The 22,445-nt window shown below is 40.4% G+C and overlaps 1 protein-coding gene across 9 annotated transcripts; it reads right to left on the reverse strand.

The window, feature by feature from the left end:
• Nucleotides 1–1,590: 1,590 nt before the first annotated feature.
• ZNF227 (zinc finger protein 227) lies at nt 1,591–20,139 on the reverse strand. Of its 9 annotated transcripts, none has more exons than XM_017952494.3 (6): nt 19,984–20,139; nt 19,333–19,491; nt 14,760–14,821; nt 11,157–11,283; nt 9,882–9,944; nt 1,591–4,153 (listed from the first exon to the last, which is right to left on the reverse strand). In XM_017952494.3, exons 3-6 carry the CDS (start codon nt 14,817–14,819, stop codon nt 2,034–2,036), a joined length of 2,370 nt encoding a protein of 789 aa, XP_017807983.1. In that variant the 5' UTR covers nt 14,820–14,821; nt 19,333–19,491; nt 19,984–20,139; the 3' UTR covers nt 1,591–2,033. The 9 variants fall into 9 exon arrangements, with proteins under 9 accessions (XP_017807983.1, XP_017807981.1, XP_009192946.1 ...); XM_017952492.3 differs by having other exon boundaries at nt 9,882–9,965; XM_009194682.1 differs by having other exon boundaries at nt 9,882–9,965; nt 19,333–19,487; nt 19,984–20,035.
• Nucleotides 20,140–22,445: the final 2,306 nt, after the last annotated feature.

Genomic DNA, 22,445 nt, shown 5'->3' on the forward strand with positions numbered 1-22,445 from the left:
CAAACATACCGTGTTTCCTGATGTGCTGCACACCACTTAGAGTCCTCAGGGAAAAAAATGTAATTCAAATCCAATTGTAAGGAAACCTCAGGCAAATCCAAATTAAGAGACATTCTACAAAATAATCTCAAGAATATCAAGGTCATTAAAAACAATGAAAGAGGTAGCAATTCAGATTAAAGCAGTCTAAATGCAATGTGTAATCTTTGGACTCTAGAGCAGAAAACCAATAAATATATTATTGGGATAACTGTAAGATTTAAATAAGGTCTATACGTTACATAGTGTTATGTATCAATAATAAATTTTCTTTCTGGGTACAGTGGCTCATGCCCATAATCCTAGCATTTTGCAAGGCTGAGGTGGGAGGATCACTTAAGCCCAAGAATTCTACACCAGTTTAGACAACATAGCGAGAGCCCATCTCTACAAAAATCTTTAAAATTAGGTGGGCATGGTGGTCAATGCCTGCAGTCCCAGTTACTTGAAAGGCTGAGTGGAGTGGATCGCTTGACCCCAGGAGTTCAAGGCTGTGGTGAGCTATAATCACCCCCCTGCACTCAGCCTGGACAACAGAATGAGACCCTGTCTCTAAGTAAATAAATCACTGGAATGTTGTATTAAAGCTAAGTAGATATCCTTGTTCTTAGGAAAGCACACAAGTATTTAGTGTAGGGAGAAGGATATAACATTCATATGGCAAAACTTTATGTATAAATGCATATAACATGTATAAGTATGGGTATAGATATGCTCATACTTATTGAGAGAATAATTCAAATATGTTAACAACTGGTGAATCTGGGTAAAGAGTATATGGGAGCTTTTATATAATTTCTATAATTTTTCTGAAAGTTTTAAATTATTTCAAAATAAGTTTAAAGAAATATAAAAATATACATAAAGTAAAATCCCATTATTTAGAGAGAACTATAAGTAAATACTTATTCATCTATGCGTTTTTACAAAATAGGATCACATAAAAATCTCACTTTTTTTTTTCAAGTTAATATACTCTGAACATCTTCCAACATCCACAGCTAAAAATTTACCTTTTCCCATTTGATGTCTGCATAGCGTGCTGCTGGATTGGTAAAGCACAAAATACTTTGGCAATCCAACTATTTCTGTTTGCTATTAAAACAATGATGCACTGACTATCCTTCATTTATTTATTTGGGACACAGTCTCGCTCTGTCACCAGGCTGGAGTGCAATCGTGTGATCTCAGCCCACTGCAACCTCCACCTCCTGGGTTCAAGCGATTCTCCTGCCTCAGCCTCCCAAGTAGCTGGGACTACAGGCACGTGCCACCACGCCTGGCTAATTTTTTTGTATTTTTAGTAGAGACGGGGTTTCACCATATTAGCCAGGATGGTCTTGATCTCCTGACCTCGTGATCCACCCGCCTTGGCCTCTCAAAGTGCTGTGATTACAGGCATGAGCCACCATGCCCGGCCATACTATCCTTTAATATACCTCTATGGCAGACATATATTTACTTCTGAAGATCAAAGATTCATCCCTGGGGATATATTCCTTAATTTTAAATCTATGTACCATATAAAATAATCATATTATGAGTCCTTAGTTACAGAAAATTTTGAGTCAGTAATTTTATTCATTATTCATAGCTTTACAGCTTTCATGAAAATAATGATCACTGTAGGTATAAAATGAAAATTAAAGAAAAGGAATAATAACTCAAAACTCTCCCTGGCCAAAAAACCAGTTAGCATATGGCAAATATCCTTCCACACATTATCTTCAGGCATATATTCACATTGAAAGGTGATCATTTATATTAACTAGATCTTACCAAGAGAGCCACAAGCCCCATTTTTCCCCTAAATACGAGTTCTATTCCTGTTCATGGTTCTATGTCATCATCTTGATGGATTTGTTAGAAAGATTCCAAACGTGAATAAACCTCCTTCCACTCTCAATACTTTTATAGGGTTTACCACCAGCATGCACTCTCCAAAAACTTGAAAAGGTGCATTCAGACAAAAGTTGGTAACACACTTCTCATTTCTAAAGCTTTTTGCCAGTATGGACTTTCTGATGATATGTAAGACGTGAACGGTGACGGAAGTCCTTATCACATATGTCACATTTGTATGGTTTTTCTCCAGTGTGGACTCTCTGATGGGCTTGAAGACGTGCACTCTGACTGAAGCCTTTACCACACTCTTCACATTTAAAGAGTTTTTCCCTGGTGTGAACACCCAAGTGGACTCGAAGATTTGAGGGGAGACTGAAGGCCTTACCACACTCCTCACATATGTGGGGTTTCTCTCCCGTGTGGACCCTCTGATGATGCCGAAGATTCAAGCTCCTACCAAAGCCTTTCCCACACTCTTCACATTTGTAAGGTTTTTCTCCAGTGTGGCCTCTCTGATGGTATATAAACTGCGAACTGTATCTAAAGCCCTTTCCACACACATCACATTTGTATGGCTTTTCCCCCGTGTGGACTCTCTGATGGGACTGAAGACCAGAGGACTGACTGAAGCCCTTACCACAGACACCACATTTGTATGGCTTCTCTCCAGTATGGACTCTCTGATGTACCCGGAAATCGATGGCCTGACTGAAGCTCTTATCACACTGCTCACATTTATAGGGTTTCTCTCCTGAGTGAACTCTTTGATGCGCATGAAGATTTGATCTCCAACTGAAGCCCTTCCCGCATTCCTCACATTTATATGGTTTTTCTCCGGTGTGAATTACTTGGTGTAGTTTAAGATTTGAACTATAACTGAAATCCTTACCACACACATCACATCTGTATGGTTTCTCTCCAGTGTGGACTCTCTGATGGGTTTGAAGCTTTGAGGACTGACTGAAGCCCTTCCCACACGTTTCACATTTGAATCGTTTCTCCCCAGTGTGGACATTTTGATGGACTTGAAGATTTGAAGCCTGACTGAAGCCCTTACCACACTCCTTACATTTATAGGGTTTCTCTCCCGTGTGAACTCTGAAATGAATATGCAGATCTGTATTACGGGTAAAGCCTTTCCCACACGCCTCACACTTATATGGTTTCTCTCCTGTGTGGACTCTCCGATGGCATATTAATGGTGAATTGTGGCTGAAGCCCTTACCACACACATCACATTTGTAGGGTTTCTCTCCAGTGTGCACTCTCTGATGGATGTGAAAATGTGCAGCCTGAGTGAAGCCCTTACCACACTCCTCACATTTATAGGGTTTCTCACCCCTGTGGACCCTCTGGTGAACACGGAGATTAACACTCCAACCGAAGCCCTTACCACACTCTTCGCATTTGTATGGTTTTTCTTCAGTGTGGACTCTCTGATGGCACTGAAAATTTGAACTTTGACTGAAGCATTTACCACATTCCTCGCATTTATAGGGTTTCTCTCCAGTATGAGTTCTGTAATGAATGATAAGACCCGTGCTGCTACTGAATCCTTTGCCGCAACTGTCGCATCTATAGGACTTTTCTCCTGTATGATTAGATTGGTAAGAATGAAAAGAGCTCTTACTGAAGCAATCACCAGATTCATGACATCTATTGAGTTTCTCTCCTGGGTGAATTCTCTGAAGAGTTTGCAGATGTGAGCTTTGACTGAGGCATTTTTCTCCTGTGTGAACATTCTGATGAAGGGGAAACCCTGGGCTATAACTGAAGCCTCTTCCACACTCACCACATGGATGGGGTTTCTCTCCTAAGGGTAATTTCTGATTGGTGCCATCACTAATGTTTTTGCCATATTCATTACCTTTGCAGGGTTTCGGTTCTGTGTCAGTTTTAATATGCTCATGAAATGGTGACTTTTTCATGAAGTCTTCATGTATATGCAGGTTATTTTTCACATTAATTTGCTTACCTCTACTCTGAATCTGTGACTCACTCAGATATATATTCCTGCAAGAATGCTGGGTTCTCCAAAATGAAAACTCTTGATTTTCAATATAAATCCCTTTAGGGTTCATTATATTGTTCTCATTTTCAGAAACCTGAATAGAGTCACCTTGTAGTAACTGGGAACTCTTCCCCTGAAGACACCTGGTTAATTCCCTTGCAACCTGTTTCCAGATTTGCCAGCAGGATAGCTCTTGATTTGAAAGGTATTTTAATGCAAATTTTTGGAGCGTCTCCATCTTATTTTGATGCTTGCTGCCTATAAAAAAAAAAAAAAAAAAAAAAAAAAAAAAGGCAATATTTAGAGATGAGAGCAGTAAATGCTTTCTTCAGAAATATCAGAATTTCACACTTAGGTCATGGGAGAAAGCCTTGATAAACCAGGGAAAAAATGACCTTGTCCTTACAGCATCGTGTATTCTTTTGTCATGTTTTTCATACAGGTGTAAACAAAGAATGGGGTCCACAGGCTCCCATTCACTAAGTATAAACATGATCCATTTAGAACCGTTTAAGTCTAACAATTTAATATGAGAGCTAAAAGCTAAAATCAGGTAGCTGCAAGGCAACAAAAAGACAATCCACATTGCGACCTACAATAACATCAATTAATAGCCTACTCACCTCTTCCTCAGTAGGCTTATGATAAGTGGGATTCTAATAACCAGTTAGGTTAGAAAAGTTCAGACTGTAGGCATAAAATAGTATTTTAGATCCTGTTAGAAACTATTATCCAACAGGAAATTTGGGAAAGCAGTTGGAATAAGATCATTGTTCTAAAATCTGGTAGAAATCCAGGTCTCTGGACAAGAAGTGGAAAAGGGAAAGTCAATCTTGTGTAACTAGGAGAGAACTTCGGAGAGGAAAGAAATAGAGCATAATGCAAACTCTCAAAGCCAACACAAAAGACGAAGAGAGGGAGAGGTATGTTCAGCTTGGAAACTTCCTCCCAGAAAGCAGGGAGCCTTGCTTGTTCTCTTGCTCCTGTCAGGTCTCTGCTCACATATTACATGTTACTCTATCCATGATGCCTTCCATAACACATGATCTAAAAATAAATCAACAGTACCACCATAAACCTTTTTTTTTTTTTTTTTTAAACAGAGTCTTGCTCTGTCACCCAGGCTGGAGTGCAGTGGCGCAATCTCAGCTCTCTGCAACCTCCACCTCCCAGGTTCAAGAGATTCTCTTCCTCGGCCTCCCAGGTAGCAGGGATTACTGCCACATGTAGAGCATGCCACTACACTCAGTCAATTTTTGTATTTTTAGTAGAGATGGTGTTTTGCCATGCTGGCCAGGCTGGTCTCGAACTCCTGACCTCAAGTGATCTGCCCACCTCGGCCTCCCAAAGTGCTGGGATTACAGGCTGAGCCACCACACCTGGCCTGCCATACACCTTCGACTCTTCCCAGTTCGATTACCCTGCTTGACTTTTCCCCACAGTACTTATTATTTGATTTACTATATACTTTCTTTTTTTTCCTTTGTCTCTTTAGACCCACTAGAATGTAATGGTCAAGAAAAAAAACACGCATTTTGTTTTCTTCATTGCTTTATCCCCACTGTAACAAGGGTTTTCAAATTGCTGCAATGCATTAGTGCACCATGAAACCAAGTATATAACTTGTGACCAAAAAAAAAAGAAAAACCAGAATAAGAACATGCTTAGTGTATTAAAAGCAATAAAAGTAGTTTGTAAACATACACATAAATATAAACATATTTATGCTTAGTCAAGATGTAAAATTATACTTATGTTGAGGGTCATGGTTAGAAACATATGAAAGACTTTGGCTTAAAATGTTTAGGGGGTGGTTTACCAAGTCCTAATCAAGTAATTTGCCTAAATGAAATGTTACATTCTAATAATACAAACTGAAAAAAAGATATTGACAGGTATCTACACATTTCTGGATATGGCAGGCTGAGTAATGACACGCGACCCCCAAGAGATGTCCACATCCTGAACCCTCAAACTTGTGAATAGTTAATGTACATGGCAAAAAGGAATTTACAAGCCAGGTGGCTCACACCTGTAATCCCAGCACTTTGGGAGGCCGAGGCGGGTGGATCACTTGAGGTCAGGAGTTCGAGACCAGCCTGGACAACATGGTGAAACCCCGTCTCTGCTAAAAAAAAAAAAAAATACAAAAACAATTAGCCTGGCGTGGTGGTGGGCACCTGTAAGCTACTAGGGAAGCTAAGACGTGAGAATCGCTTGATCCCAGGAGGTGGAGGTGGCAGTGAGCCAAGATTGCACCACTGCACTTCAGCCTGGACGACAGAGCAAGACTCTTTGTCTACAAAAATTTTTTTTAAAAAGCAATTTATAGATATGATTAAATGAAAGCTCTTAAGGAGATTATCCTAGAATATCCAATCAGCCCGAAGTAATCACAAGTCCTTACAAAAGGGAAGAGGGAACCCTCCCAGATTTCACCCTATACATCTCGCCCTTTTGCTGATTCCAATGTGTATCTTTTTTGCTATAATAAAACTGTAAGTCCAGGCTGGGTGCAGTGACTCACGCCTGTAATCCCAGCAATTTTGGGAGGCCGAGGCGGGCAGATCACAAGGTCAGGAGATTGACACCATCCTGGCTAACATGGTGAAACCCCGTCTCTACTAAAAAATACAAAAAATTAGCCAGGCGTGGTGGCGGGCACCTGTAGTCCCAGCTACCCGGTAGGCTGAGACAGGAGAATGGCGAGAACCTGGGAGGCGGAGCTGTAGTGAGCCAGGATCGTGCCACTGCACTCCAGCCTGGGTGACAGAGCGAGATTCCATCTCAAAAAAAAAAAAACAAAAAAAAAAAAACAAACTGTAAGTCCAGCACCTTCCTGAATTCTGTTAGTCATTCTAACAAATTATCATGGAACTCTCAAATTTGTAGCTACTTGGTCAGAGGTGAGCAAAATTATCTGGGAATCCCTAAACTTAGAGCTGGTATAGAGAGCAGTCTTGTGGAAGACTATGCCCTTACTCTGAAAGTCCAGACTAACTTCAGGTGTTTGGTACCAGAAGTCACCACAACATGTAAAGTGCTTCTCACATTGCTTGTGGTGGAAGCTAAGATTAATACATGTGGATGCAAATTACACAGGAAAACCAATTTAGAAATTCTGGAATTTTCTTTGCCTAATCAAGACTCACCTCAACTCCACAGGTATGTCAGTGCCTTTGGACTTCTGGAAATGTCCAATTCAAAACTGCTGAAGAACTACTGTATGTAAGTTATATAACTGTTTGGGTATTAGAGGGAAGGGAAAATGGGAAAGTGGTAAGTCAGCTGTATGGATAAGGCAGTTTTCACCAATGAGTAAAGTCAACTTGATACTGATACAAGGAAACTGATGAACTGTAATACCTGCCATATTGCCATTGATAATTTTTGATAGTGTAGTTACACATTCCAACAGCTGTGAATAGCTTTTATCTTCTAAGGTTAGTAGGTTTGAATATTTATATATCCAAAAATGTCTTAGAAATTACGAGTTATGTTAGACATCCACTAGAAGACAGTGTTCCCAAATAATTAATCACACTGCCGTGCTCTCAATCTATGAGTTAACTCTCAGAGTAAAAGGGATGTGATATCTACTTGTCTCCATTCTCTTTAAGTTTTTTGTTAATAATTCTTATAAAAATAAACCCTTTGGCTGGGCATGGTGGTTCATGCCTGTAATCCCAGCACTTTGGGAGGCTGAGACAGGCAGATCACGAGGTCAGGAGTTCGAGATCAGCCTGGCCAACATGGTGAAACCCCATCTCTACTAAAAATACAAAAACAAGCCAGGCGTGGTGGCAAGTGCCTGTAATCCCAGCTACTCAGGAGGCTGAAGTAGGAGAACTGCTTGAACACAGGAGGCAAAGGTTGCAGTGAGCCAAGATCACACCACTGCACTCCAGCCTGGGTGACACAGCCAAACTACATCTCGGGGAGCGGGGGTAAGGAGGCAGGGGAAGCCCTTTAACATGTGTTCCTCTGACTTATGAAGAATGTTTCAGAATATTACTTGTACATGGAGCATGGTTGCAAAATCCTGAAACATGTTGAAGGTATCAAAGAAAAACCTTTGAGATAAGGTGGCAGAAAATGCTACAAGGTTTGTTAAAAGAAGGACTTTGTTTAAATTATGCAAAAATGAAAAGTAACAATACCTAGGATAATTCCTGAGGTTAAGTTTGCATATGAAAATGAGACCCAGTAAAGTGAAGCAAATATCTAACATTCCTAAACACATCAAACATGAAGCAGCATGTAGACCTAAAAAGGGAGATGAACCAAAGAGGATGAATTATATCCATCAACTACTCACAGAATTCAGAGCCTAGTCTATCATGTTAATAGATAAGCTTACTTGTTTTGTTTTTGGGGTGGGGAGAGCATATAAATTTACATCATCCGCGGTGTCTCACGCCAGTAATCCCAGCACTTTGGGAGGCCAAAGTGGGTAGATCAGATCAGACATTCGACACCAGCCTGGCCAACATGGTGAAACCCCATCTCTACTGAAAATACAAAAATTAGTTGGGCGTAGTGGTGGTCATCTGTAATCCCAGCAACTTGGGAGGCTGAGGCAGGAGAATCACTTGAACTTGGGAGGCGGAGGTTGCAGTGAGCCAAGATGGCGCCACTGCACTCTAGCCTGGGTGACAGAGCAAGACTCGGTCTCAAAAAATAAAATAAAATAAAATAAAATAAAAAAATTCACATCATCTAGGAATACCTAATTTTTATTTTTAATTTTGTGTGTGTGTGAGACAAGGTCTCACTATGTTTTCCAGGTTGGTTTCAAATTCCTGGGCTCACTTGATCCTCTTGCCTCGGCCTCCTAAGTAGCTGGGACTACAGGTGTATGCTAACATGCCTGGCTAATTTTTTTTATTTTTTTGTAGAGATGGAGTCTCATTGTGTTGCCCAGGTTGGTCTGGAACTCTTCAGCTCAAGTGATCCTCCCACTTCAGCTTCCCATGTAGCCAGGATTACAGGTGTGCACCACCATACCCAGCTTACTTTTAATTTTTAAGTAAGTAGACCTGAGGAATATGCGAATTAAAGAGAAAGCAAAGAGGAGAGAAATGAAAGGTAAGGGGATAGAAAATGGAAAGAAGATGGTATTTTAAATTAAAATGGTAAATTTAAACATACAAGACCTCTCTAATGATACAACATTTGAGCAATGACTTGAGTGCAATAAGTAAGGTGCTGGGGAGACTCTCCACCAAGGCAACGAGGAGAGCTAGTTAGAAGCCATGGAACAGAAGGGAACTTAGTAGGTTTAACAAATACTCCAAGGGTGGCCAGCATGGCTGAGATGATCTAAGCAAAGGGAAAGGAATGGGAGATCAAAGAGAAACTTGGTGAAATCTGACCAGGAAGGGTCTTGCAGTTCAGTACAAGGACTTTGAGTGAAATGGGAAGGTTGTGAAGGCTTCTGAGCAGAGGAATGACATAATCTAATGTGTTCTTTAAAGAACCATACTGGGCCAGGTGTGGCAGCTCACATCTATAATCCCAGCAGTTTGGGAGGCTGAGGTGGGAAGAATGCTTGAGTCCAGGAGTTTGAGACCAGCCTGGGCAACACAGGAAGACCTCATCTCTACAAAAAATAAAAAATTAGCCAGGTGTCATGATATACACCTATAGTCCTAACTACTTAGGAGGCTGAGGCAGGAGAACCGCTTGAAATCAGGAGGTTGAGGCTGCAGTGAGCTACAGTCACGCTGCTGCACTCCAGCTTGGGTGACAGGGTGAGACCCTGTCTCAAAAAATAAAGATATTTAAAAAAATAACCATCTGGCTACCATTTAGAAAATAAACTGTAGGAGCACAAGGGAGGAGGTGGGGAGACCAGCATGGAAGCTGTTGTTATAATCCAGGTGAAAGATGACCACATTCGGACCAGGGAGGTAATGGACATGGTAAGATGCAGACTAACCAGTACCTGAAAGAACAGACACAGGGTTCTCACCAGAATACCTACTTCTTTGGGTTTCTGTTTCCATCATCCAAAGCTTTTCTTCTGCTTCCAATTGGGATACCATATCTGGTTGGAAGGGAAGATGCCCTATGAAAATGTAGATTTATATGTATTTAAGATGAACACACAACTAAAACACATTTTTGTCTGAACCGTATAAGCCTCACAACCTCTAGAGTGATATTTTATTACTTATTTTATTTATTTATTTTTTATTTTGAGACAGAGTCTCACTCCATCGCCCAAGCTAAAGTGCAGTGACACAATCTCGGCTCACGGCAACCTCTGCCTTCAGGGTTCAAGCAATTCTCCTGCCTCAACCTCCTGAGTAGTTGGGATTACAGGCACCTGCCACCATGCCCGGCCAATTTTAGCATTTTTAGTAGAGATAGGGTTTCACCATGTTAGCCAGGCTGGTCTCGAACTCCTGACCTCAAGTGCTCCACCCATCCTGGCCTCCCATATTGCTGCAATTAAAGGCATAAGCCACCATGCCCGACCTCTAGAGTGATTTATTTTAAGATGTTTTTAGATCATGAACTATAATAAGAAATTTAGGTTGTGGCCTAGTTCATATACATATATATGTGTGTGTGTGTGTGTATATATATATATCAAGTTATACTTAGCCAATGTCTGTTTTCATCACATTTGCAACACTATATCTCACACCATTCACTGAAAATTGTCACAGTTTTTGATGCAATGTGAGCAGTTCCTGATAAGGAACTCTGATATTTTCTATCCTTATCTGTTTTATTTCACTGAAAAAAAAAGCCAATATAATGTACCAAGTTAATGTATTGATGGGTTTCATTTGAAAGACAAGGTGTTTGAAAGATAAAGCATAGAAGCTAAATTGTCCATTTACGGTTCATTTAAAACAGGGTTTTGCAACTGCGGCACTACTATTTTGGACTGGTCAATTCTCTCTTGGGAGCACTGTCCTGTGCACTGTAGGAGATTTAGCAGAATTCCTGGCTACTACCCACAAGATGCCAACAGCACCCCTCCATCAGTTGTAACAACCATTTCCAGACATTGCTAAATATCTTCTGGGGGCGAAATCACCTGTGGGTGAGAACCAGCAATTTAAAAGGACAGAATTTTGCCTGAACAGAAAGACCAGAAAAACCTATGCTGTTTTCCCAGAGATTAGAAAACCTTTCGTCTTCAAGAGCAAGGAACCGTTTTAAAAGGTTCAAACCCTTGAACACCTGAGAGCAAAGAGATTCTCAAGGGAGCTGAAATTCAGGGTCAGACAGTGCCTGTCCTCACCCACTGCAACCAGGTTCTTGAAGTTCTCCACCATGACATCTCGGTACAGCTTCCTCTGGGTAAGATCCAGCAGTCGCAGTTCCTCCCTGGAGAAGACTACAGCCACATCCTTGAATGTCACAGCCTCCTACAACATCAAACAGATGTAACCTCAATCTTACAACTAACCTCTACTGGAAGAAGGGTGGCATCAAGAAGGAAAAGAGCACCACAAAAAAATTGTTATAGATTCCAAGAGATCTGTCAATTTTCAGTTGTGACACTTTTCCCTCTCTCACTATCTCCTACGCCCGTCCCCACAAAGCCTGGACTTTATCAGTGTTTTGTGTTTTTTTTCTTTTTTGAGATGGAATCTCACTCTGTCACCAATGCTGGAGTGCAGTGGTGCGATCTCTGCTCACTGCAACCTCCGCCTCCTGGGTTCAAGAGATTCTCCTGCCTTAGCCTCCCAAGTAGCTGGGATTACAGGCGTCCACCACCATGCCCAGCTAATTTTTGTATTTCTTTAGTAGAGACGGGGTTTCACCATGTTGGCCAGGCTGGTTTCAAACTCCTGACCTCCAATGATCTGCCCGCCTCGGCCTCCCAAAGTGCTGTGATTACAGGTGTGAGCCACCCCACCTAGCCCTATCATTGTTTTTAATGTTTGCAAAGCTCACAGGCCTTCAGCAACCCCCAGGATGGGTATATAGCTCTCTCGGCCTCCCAAAGTGCTGTGATTACAGGTGTGAGCCACCCCACCTATCCCTATCATTGTTTTTAATGTTTGCAAAGCTCACAGGCCTTCAGCAACCCCCAGGACGGGTATATAGCTCTTCCTGTGCTTTCAAGGCACATGTCACATCCACCTACTACAGGATGCACAGCTGCTTAAAGCACTGGCTCTGGAGTCTGGCCAGGTTCAAATTTCAAGGTTTTGCCTTTTACTAGTTATAGGACCTTGGGCAAATTCCTTAATCTCTCACTAACTCAATTTCCTCTTCTTTATCATTGTATCTAAATTATAAGGTGTATGAGCCTGACACAGAAGGATCACTTCAGCCCAGGAGTTTCAGGCTGCAGTGAGCCATGATTGTGCCACTGCACTTCAGCCTGTCTCATTTTTTAAAAATAAATACATTTTCAGGCTAGGCGCAGTGGCTCACACCTGTAATGTCAGCACTTTGGGAGGCCGAGGCGGGCAAATCCCTTGAGGCCAGGAGTTTGAGACCAGCCGGGCCAAGATGCTGAAACCCCATCTCTACTAAAAATACAAAAACATTAGCCAGGCATGGTGATGTGCATCTGTAATCCCAGCTACTCAGGAGGCTGAGGCAGGAGAATCACTTGAACCTGGGAGGCGGGGGTTGCAGTGAGCCAAGATGGCGCCACCGCACTCCAGCATGGATGACAGGGGTGAGACAGTGTCTTAAAATAAATAAATGTTTAAAATTAAAATAAATAGATCATAAAGTGTTTGAAAGGATGAGATGAATGAATATATGTAAAGCACTTAGAAGTGCCTGGCACACCATACATGCTCAACAAATTCAAACAACGAATATCTTTATGATCTCTTTTGTCCCATTTTGTGACTACATACAATAGTATTCCTTGGAACTGATGATTTATCTTTAACCAATCCAAATAATGTACAATTAATTACAGATTTTTACTCTAACCAATACTGCAAAGATCCTTTTACAGAGATCATGGTCAAGAAGAAGGAACTGCAAAGTCACAGAATATTTACTTTAAAAATTTTAGAAGTGTAATGGAAGATTTTCCTCTCCAAAGGTTTTCCCAGTTCACTTTTCATGCAACAGTATAAGCATTCCTGAATCTCTAGACCCTGGCTAAATAGGACTCAGTTTTTCTAAAAAGGTCATTGACAATGTAAGTAAAACCAATATATAAATAGAAAGCTATTTTATTAACATTTTCACAGATTTATTACTGACCATCTTTTTTTTCATAAATTTGTTTCTTTTCTTTATGACACTCCTACTCATTTCTTTTGCTCATATTCCAGTTGGAATTTTCTCTATATTACTAATCTTAACAGGAATTTTAGCTATTAAACCTTTACCTAATGTTTACGTATATGCCACTGGTTTGCTGCCTGATAGCTTTTGCTGTAGGGAAATTTAAAACACTTATATAAAAACTGTGCTTGAGTATCTACATTCATGGAATGACTAAGAGACAAAACTAGAGAAGAGATAGGCATTGAGATGGAAACTGGATGAGGGGCATTGCTGGGGTCTGTCCTCCAAAAGGTAACATCAGCGTCAGCTGCACTGGTTCACGCCTATAATCCCAGCACTTTGGGAGGCCGAAGTGGGTGGATCCCCTGAGGTCAGGAGTTCGAGACCAGCCTGGCCAACGTGGTGAAACCCCGTCTCTAATAAAAATACAAAATTAGCCAGGCATGGTGGTACATGTCTGTAAGCCCAGCTACTTGGGAGGCTGAGGCAGGAGAATCACTTGAACCTGGGAAACAGAGGTTGCAGTGAGCTGAGAACATGCCGTTGCTCTCCTGCCTGGGTAGCAAGAATGAAACTCTGTCTCAAAAGAATAAAAAGGTAACATCAGGTACTTCTATGATATGTGCTCATGTCTGTGAATGGAAAACTCTTTTGTTCTGTCTACCTTTATATGAAAATAGAATGCCAGATATTCCTAATAGTTGGAAGCTTCAGTGTCCAATGAGTCAGCTACCTGGGAAATTTGGGGCAGCCATAAAATGTTCCCATAACCTGTTTCTTCCTATTTAAACTGCAGATAAATCATCTCCATCCTCACATCTGAAAAATGCAATGACAGATAGAAAGGGCTGGCAAGACATCTAAGTACTACTAGACCCGAAACTTACGTACATGTAGTTACTTTGATGAAATAAATTCATACAAGAAATAAATGAGTGATAAAAACATAAACAGGAAAAAACATATAGCTCTTCTCTGAAAGCATCTAATAAAATTACACCATGTCATTCTTTAGATGTTCTGTTTACAAAACACCTGAGGGAACCAACATGAAACTGAGACATGAACCTCTTCAATGCAGAGTTCCTAAAACTTTAAGGACAAATAATATTGAATTCCATCAGAATTTCTTTTGATGGAATTGTTTTTATGTGTAGGAAAAAAAAGTCACTGGATTTACTTTAAAGTAGTAAAATTCTTAAAATATCTGAAAGGCTAAATAAGGAATAGTTTTTTTTGTTGTTTTTTAAGGGCACTGCAATTCAATGGCATATGATGTAATCACATACAATGCAGGTGATGCAATTAAGTGGAAAATACACACTTGAAAATTTCATCTACCCAAGTATTGCAAAATGTTTATGAAAAAGGAACATGGGAAAATGAAAAAAGCTAGTTCATAAGCAGGATAGTACTGTAGATTATTTTTGATTAAAGCTTCTATTATTTTTTCAAACACTGTTTTGTAAATTAGTAAAGGTGATAAACTGAAACAAACAAAACACATACATGTTAGCATACAACATGCCCTGAAGATCTGTTTTCCACTAACCTTTCCAAGAAAGAGAAAAAATAAATCTCTAATCTTTGAGAAATAAATCACACCTTAAAAGACAGTAAGGAATCCTTTACTTACCTGAAACTTGGTCATTTTCTCCTGCTTCTTCTGGGGAAGGTCATAGTCCTGAGATGGCATAACTGGGGAAGACCAAAGACACCATGAGACACAAGCCTGCTGTTAGCCCAGGTGGACATATAAGGAAATTACAGAAACAGCCCTACTTCAGACAGGTATAGCCACATACAGGTTGGTAAGCAGAACATGGACTGTATTCCAGCTACAAAAAGGCATGATAGTTCAGGGCCATTGGGCAGTGAACAGTCTGCACAAACGCAGCATCCCTGCTACAAGGATATCTGATGGCAGAGACAGTAGGAAACAAGAGGCAGTGTAACAACATGAGGGCTCTCAAGTCAAGTATCTGGGTTTAATTCCTACAAATGATACTTAAAAACCCTGGGGATATTAAAAACCCTCTCTGTGCCTCACTTCTGTTATGTATACAATGAGGACATGGTAAGAATCATAAATCGTACCTCCCTCATAGGGTTTTTCCAAGGATTAAATAAGTAGATGGAGAGTTCCAAGAACCAGGAGTCCCTTTCTCTTATAGTTACAAAAAAGCAGATGAGGCCTGGCATGATGGCTCCTGCCTGTAATCCCAGCACTTGAGGAGGCCAAGGAGGGAGGATCACATGAAGTTAGAAGTTTGAGACTAGCCTGGCCAACATGGCAAAACCTCATCTCTACCAAAAATAAAAAATTAGCCAGGCGTGGTGGTGCACGTCTGTAATCCCAGCTACTTGGAAGGCTGAGGCACAAGAATTGCTAGAACCTGGGAGATGGAGGTTATAGTGAGCCAAGATGGCGCCAATGAACTCCAAACTGGACAACAGAGTGAGACTGTCTCAAAAAAAAAAAAAAAAAAGCAGATGATACTTTGCATCATACACTTGGCTTGCAAATATTGCTCTCCTATGAAAGTCACCTTTAATTTCTGATAAGCCAAAATCTGACTTAAAATTTCTTTTTATTAATTTGTTGCCCAGCTAGTAATATTTTACTGACACTGATATCAGTTTTCTAAAATGTATCATTCTAGGTCAATTTACTTTATTAAGCCTGGAAACAATCATTGGTAAATCTCTTTTATGTGCACAGAGAAAAACACACAGCAAAGGGAAAGATAAAGATGCAAATGAAAAATCAAGAAACATGAAAGATAAATTGAGAGGGTTCCATATTTGTCTAACAGGAATGGGAGAAGAGAATGCAGGATGGAGGGAATGACTGAGAGATCTTAATTTCAAGATACAATTGCTGAGAATTTCACACAATTGATAAAAGATACAAGTTCGCATACAGAAATTCCGAACAGTATAAATAAAAATAAACATACTCCTAAACAAATCACAGTAAAACTCAGGAATGCAAAAGACTAAACAAACATAAAGAACTGGAAACAACAATCACCTTAAAGCTCCTAGAAAGAAAATATAGTTGACCTAAAAGAAATAACAATTGGCTTGACAGAAATAGGGTAACAGAATGGAAATTTAAAACAAATGAATATTACCTCCAAAATAAAGAAATTGTCAACCTGAATTCTATGTTCAACTAAATGATAATTTACATGAGAAAGAAGCAATATTTTAGCTGAAAAAAAACGAAGAAAAATTTGTAACCATGTGAACCCTAAAAGATGGACTGTAAAAAGCAATGGTAAGAAAACATTTGTGACTATATTGGTAATATAATCTTTGTTTTAAAAAAGCCAAAGAACTATAATGACAAATTTTGAGGGTGGTTATAATAAAAAGTAGACCTATAAAAACCTAGTCTTCTTAAAAAAAAAAAAAGGTACATCATCTTCTTTTTCTTTCTTTCTTTTTTTTGAGACGGAGTTTTGCTCGTCACCCAGGATGGAGTGCAATGGTGCGATCTCAGCTCACTGCAACCTCTGCCTCCCAGGTTCAAGCGATTCTCCCGCCTCAGCCTCCCGAGTAGCTGGGATTACAGGTACACGCCACCACGCCCGGCTAATTTTTGTGTTTTTAGTAGAGACGGGGTTTCACCACGCTGGCCAGGCTGGTCTCAAACTCCTGACTTCATGTGATCCACCTGCCTCAGCCTCCTGAAGTGCTGGGATTACAGGCATGAGCCACTGTGCCTGGCCCCATCTTCTTTTAGATTTTTTTTAGTCTCAATATTCTTCAGAATAAGAACACATGCTGATTAAATTTAGTATTTGCTAAGAGAATATTTTTAAAGTTAGAAGAATGACACAAAACCATATAAACCCCAGACCAGTTGAGCACAAATAAAAGGGATAAGTTGAACAAACAAACACAAGAAAGGAGAACAAAATATACACAGAGATAGTAAAAGCAAATTATCCCAGACTGCACTAAAAAAAAAAAAATTATATAAATATATTCTAAAAGACACTACAAAAACATAATGACAAAAAGTTTGAAAGAAAAAGACCAAAAAAAGATATAATATACTGAGCAAATAGCAAAATAAAGCTTCAGTTTCAGAGGTCATGGTAAAATATGAAAAAAAAACTGACCCCAGCTACTCAGGAGGCTGAGGCAGAAGAATCGCTTGAACCCAGGAGGCGGAGGTTGCAGTGAACCAAGATGGGGCCACTGCACTCCAGCCTGGGCAACAGAGCGAGACTCCATTTAAAAAAAAAAAAAAAAAACTGACCTGATGTTTCGTATATGCTTTAAGACAACCGTCTGCAGCCTTTTTGGCACCAGGGACCAGTTTCGTGGAAGACAATTTTTCCATGGATGGGGACAGGGGAGATGGTTTGGGGATGAAATGGTCCACCTCAAATCATGAGGCATTAGTTACATTCTCATAAGGAGCGCACAACCTAGATCCCTTGCATATGCAGTCCCTCCTATGAGAATCTAATGCCCCTGCTAATCTGGCAGGAGGCAGATCTCAGGTGGTACCACTCCAATCACCTCCTTCTGTGCCATCAGGTTCCTAACAGGCCACAGGCTAGTACCAGGTCTGCTGCCCAGGGGTTGGGGACTCCTGCTTTAAGACAATCTAGTTTTTTTGGTTTTTTTTTTTTTAAAGGACCGGGGGTGGAAGGAGGTGGAGATAGTCTGCAGTAAATGTTGTGTTGGTTACATGAGATTCACTGCACCACTCATTTGACAGTTGAATATGCTTGAAATTTTTCAGCTGGGGGCAGTGGCTCATGCCTATAATCCCAGCACTTTGGGAGGCCGAAGTGGACGGATCACCTGAGGTCAGGAGGTTGAGATTAGCCTGAGTAACATGGTGAAACCCTGTCTCTACCAAAAATACAAGAATTAGTTGGGGGTGGTGGCACACACCTGTTATCCCTAAGTTACTCAAGAGGCTGATGCAGGATAATCACTTGAACCTGGGAGGTGGAGGTTGCAGTGAGTTGAGATTGTGCCATTGCACTCCAGCCTGGGCAACAAGAGTGAATCTCCGTATCACAAAAAAAAAAAAAAAAAAAAAGAAAGAAAGAAAAAAAGAAAATTTTCATAATATATTAAGAAAAAAACTACACAGAATACCAAACCTATTTTGAGAAACATCCATAGCAAATACTAAAGAGAAACACTATAAAGTGTCAGCAGTTTTATTATAAGTAATTTTTTCTTTATTCTTATGTTTTCTGAATCACTGTCCAATAGAAATATACTGAGACACATACGTAATTTTAAATTTTCTAGCAGTGACATATAAAAAAGGCAAAACAAAAACAAACAAAAATAGGCAAAGTTAATTTTAACAATATATTTTAAGCCATTGAATCCAAAATATTACCATTTTGACAAATAATACAAAAAATTGTCAGTAAGGCATCTTACACTTTTTGCACAAAGTTTTTGAAATCCAGTGTGTATTTAACACTTATAGCACATCTCAATTCGAACTAGACACATTTCAAGTGCTCCTAGGGCACACATGGCTTACAGCTACTGGATTGGATAGTGCATCCTATAATGAGCATTCATTACTTCTATAACCAGAATATGACATATTTTGACATGCAATGAAATTAAGTAAGTGAGATGTTGTAAGATTTTTCTAAAAAATTCAAAATTCATCAGTGCAGTTTTTGAGGTCTTCCACAGTAAAATCTATACCTACATTCCCAAGGCTGATTTCCAACGACTCACCTGTAGCCATATGGATTACTATTTAAGATAACTGAAGATGACTATATCATTAAGATCACAGACACTGAAAAAGGAATAGAAAATAAACAACAAAAACCGAAGAAACAAAAACAAACAAAAAAGATCACACACTCTGAAAAGGAATGCTTGGGTTCAATCCCAAATCCACCTCTTACTATCAGTTGAATAACTTCGGGAAAGTATTTAATAACATAAGCTCTGCCTAATTTCCTCATAACATAATAACTAGACCTACTTCATCAATAGCTATGGTCCACAGACGAAAGGCTTAAAATCAAAGTGGTAAGATATTATTGGTAATACTCATTTCCAAATAGCTTTCCTACCCACTCTCACATTTATTCAACAAATATTTCATCATTTTTCAGTAGTAACTTACTGAGTGAAGGAAACTTGACTAACTGAAAGGGCAGAAAACGGAGCAACAAAGTGCGTTCAAGAGCAGGTACCTGGGGCTATGCTGGGAGAAGCCAAGAAGTCCCTCCTTCCTCCTCTTTGCGAATTAGGAGCCGGTGAATAAAAGGACGCTGTCAGCACGATGGAGTCTCCATCCCGGATAAACGGCAGTAAATATCCCCACGCATTGGAGCCCGGGGACTCAATCCTTCCTTTAAAAAAAAAAAAAAAAAAAATCAGTAAAAGTTCGGAAGGAGCTCGGTCTCCTGAAGGATACGTCAAGACATAAAGCCCTGACCTTTCTTCTCTCTTCACTGGAGCTTCCAGTAAAAAGGGCGCTTGTGAGGTAATCACTATATAACCAGCACAAGCCAACCCAGTATCTGGTGCCACCACTGTTCTAAGGTTTCACGCGTATTATCTTAATTCTAATTACAACCCTACCCAGTAACTACTATCTTTACTGCTATTTTAAAGATGAGGAAATAGGAGCGCGGATCATAGTTAACTCGCTGTTTATTATACCCACAGAAGTAGCGGCGCTGCTCGCCAAGTGCAGGAGGAGAGCAAACTTCCACCCTCGGCCTCTCGGCCTCCGCCGCGGCCGCGACCTCTCCATCCTAAGACTGATGGCTGGGGAGCGCCTATTCCCAAGCGGAGGCTGAAAAGGTTCAAGAGGGGTCGTGGGTGACGGGTTGACTCACCTCCCAGACCCAAAAGATGGTGGCGGCCTCGCTTTCTGGGGCGGAAGTGGCTCTCCCTGCCCAGAGCTCTTGAACTACCCTTCCCAGAAGGCCCGCGCTCCTGAGGCCCAATTGTTTCCGGACAGAGTTCTGGAATACGTTTCCCAGAATTCCCAGGAGCAAGAATCATCCAGCTGCCGCCCTCTTCGCGCTTAAAAAACAAACAAACAAACAAACAAACAAACAAAAGGAAGAGAAAGAGCGAGTGAGAGAGGGTTACCGAGAGTGTGACAAAAGAACCTCCAAATTCTCGGAGCTCCCGGACTACAACATCCAGAATCCCCTTTATGGCTTCTTGCTGTTTAGCCAGGCCAAAGCAGTTCTCTGATTTCAGTGGAATTTAGGTTTTTCTTATTAACAAAAAGTAACAGCAAATGTGTGAAGAATTGGAGCCCTAAAATAAAAAAAAAGATTATAGGCCGGGCGCGGTGGCTCACGCCTGTAAGCCCAGCACTTTGGGAGGCTGGGGGGCTGGAGGGGGCGGATCACTTGGTCACGAGTTCGAGACCAGCCTGGCCAATATGATGAAACCCTGTCTCTACTAAAAATATAAAAATTAACCGGGTGTGGTGGCGCGCGCCTGTAGTCCCAGCTACTTGAGAGGCTGAGGCAGAAGAAACACTTGAACCCGGGAGGTGGAGGTTGCAGTGAGCCAAGATCGTGCCACTGCACTCCAGCCTGGGTGACAGAGTGAGACACTGTCTCAGAAAAACAAAAAATAAAACAAACGTTTATAAGAAACAGATCATGTGATCCTGTACTAATAGAATTATACCCACCACGTCCCCAAAAAAGGCAGGGGAGACTCTTTTTCACATTTAACAGGATCAACTAATAGGAAAACTACTCTTTAGTTACAAAAAGAATGAAAGAACAACCAAAAAATGCAAGGAAGGCAGAATATATTGTGGATTTCCACTTTTGTTAATAGCACAGTCATATAATTCAGAATAGCTTGCTTGCTGAAGATAGCTAGACATAGAAAACACAAGCTTTGGCATATTGTATGATCAACTCCTCAAAGCAACTGAGGCCACTGTAATCATTCCTCAAGGAGTTTCTGACTCTGAAAGATGAACAAGTTTATTACTTCAGTGTTTAAACCATGATCTTTATTTGCTTATTAAATGTATGATGGAATTGATGTTTCCAAGAATTGAGGGTTGAAAGAAGAGATCAATACCTAAAAATATCCACATATCCACTACAGTACATGTTTGCAGTTCTCATTTACTAAATATATATTCTTTATTCTGTTATATATAACTATCTCTTATAAAGAACAAAGTATGTGCCAGGAACTAGTCCAAACTATTCAGACTCTGGGACCCTCGCTATATTTTCACAACTTTTTTCTTTTTTCTTTTCTTTTTTCGTGTTGTTGTTGTTGTTAGATGGAGTTTCGCTCTTTTGCACAGGCTGGAGTGAAGTGGCACAATCTCGGCTCACTGCAATCTCTGCCTCACTCAGGGTTCAAGCGATTCTTCTGCCTCAGCCTCGCGAGTGGCTGGGGTTATAGGTACCCCCCAGCACCACCACCGCGCCCAGCTAATTTTTGTATTTTTAGTAGAGACGGGGTTTTGCCATCTTGGCCAGACTAGTCTCGAATTCCTGACCTCAGGTGATCCACCCACATCAGCCTACCAAAGTGCTAGGATTACAGGCATGAGCCACTGCACTTAGCCCATTTTCACAACTTTTTTAAGACAAATAATGTAATGTCCTCTAGTTTACTCTTTGGGGTCCAGAGGCAGAGAGAGGTTAAGTATATCTCCTAAAATGGAAATTTGATTATTTTCACGTGCATGTCTATCCAGTGCCCTTAAGAGAAGGTTCAAATGCTTTAACAAGTCACACAAACAGGAATTTTCCAGATGCTGTTTCTCTCTTCAAATCCACTTTCCACTCTACATGTCCAGTCATAGTGGATTATTTGTACTCCTACAAAAAGCCTCAAATTCTTTGTATTTGCTGTCCCTTCTGTCATAATCTGCTACTCTTTTCCCTCCTGGGTGACAGTCTTCATCCATAGCTTAAATATTCCCTGCTCTAGGAAGACTTACTGTGGGTTCTTGCCTTGGAAACTAATAAAAGTAATGTGTAGTAGCCAAGATTACAGACTTAGTATGAAGCTTCCTAGATTAAAATACTAGTGCTTCCATTTCTTCTGTCCCTTTTTTCTTCATTTGTAAAATGGAGACAATAATAGGGTTGATATCAGGTACAAATGAATAAATACACCTAAAACATTGGAAATTCTGCCTGATTCATGACTACCCTATAAAAAGTTAGCAAATGTTAACCTCAGGTGATAAACACAGGACACATAAATTATGGATGGAAGGTTTCTACAAAAATTTGCTTTGATCATTAAAATATTATCAATAACCACAAATCAACTTTTGATTACTGTGAAAAAACTA

This window comes from Papio anubis, chromosome 20 (genome assembly GCF_008728515.1).
Source record: "Papio anubis isolate 15944 chromosome 20, Panubis1.0, whole genome shotgun sequence".
Classification (NCBI taxonomy): domain Eukaryota; kingdom Metazoa; phylum Chordata; class Mammalia; order Primates; family Cercopithecidae; genus Papio; species Papio anubis.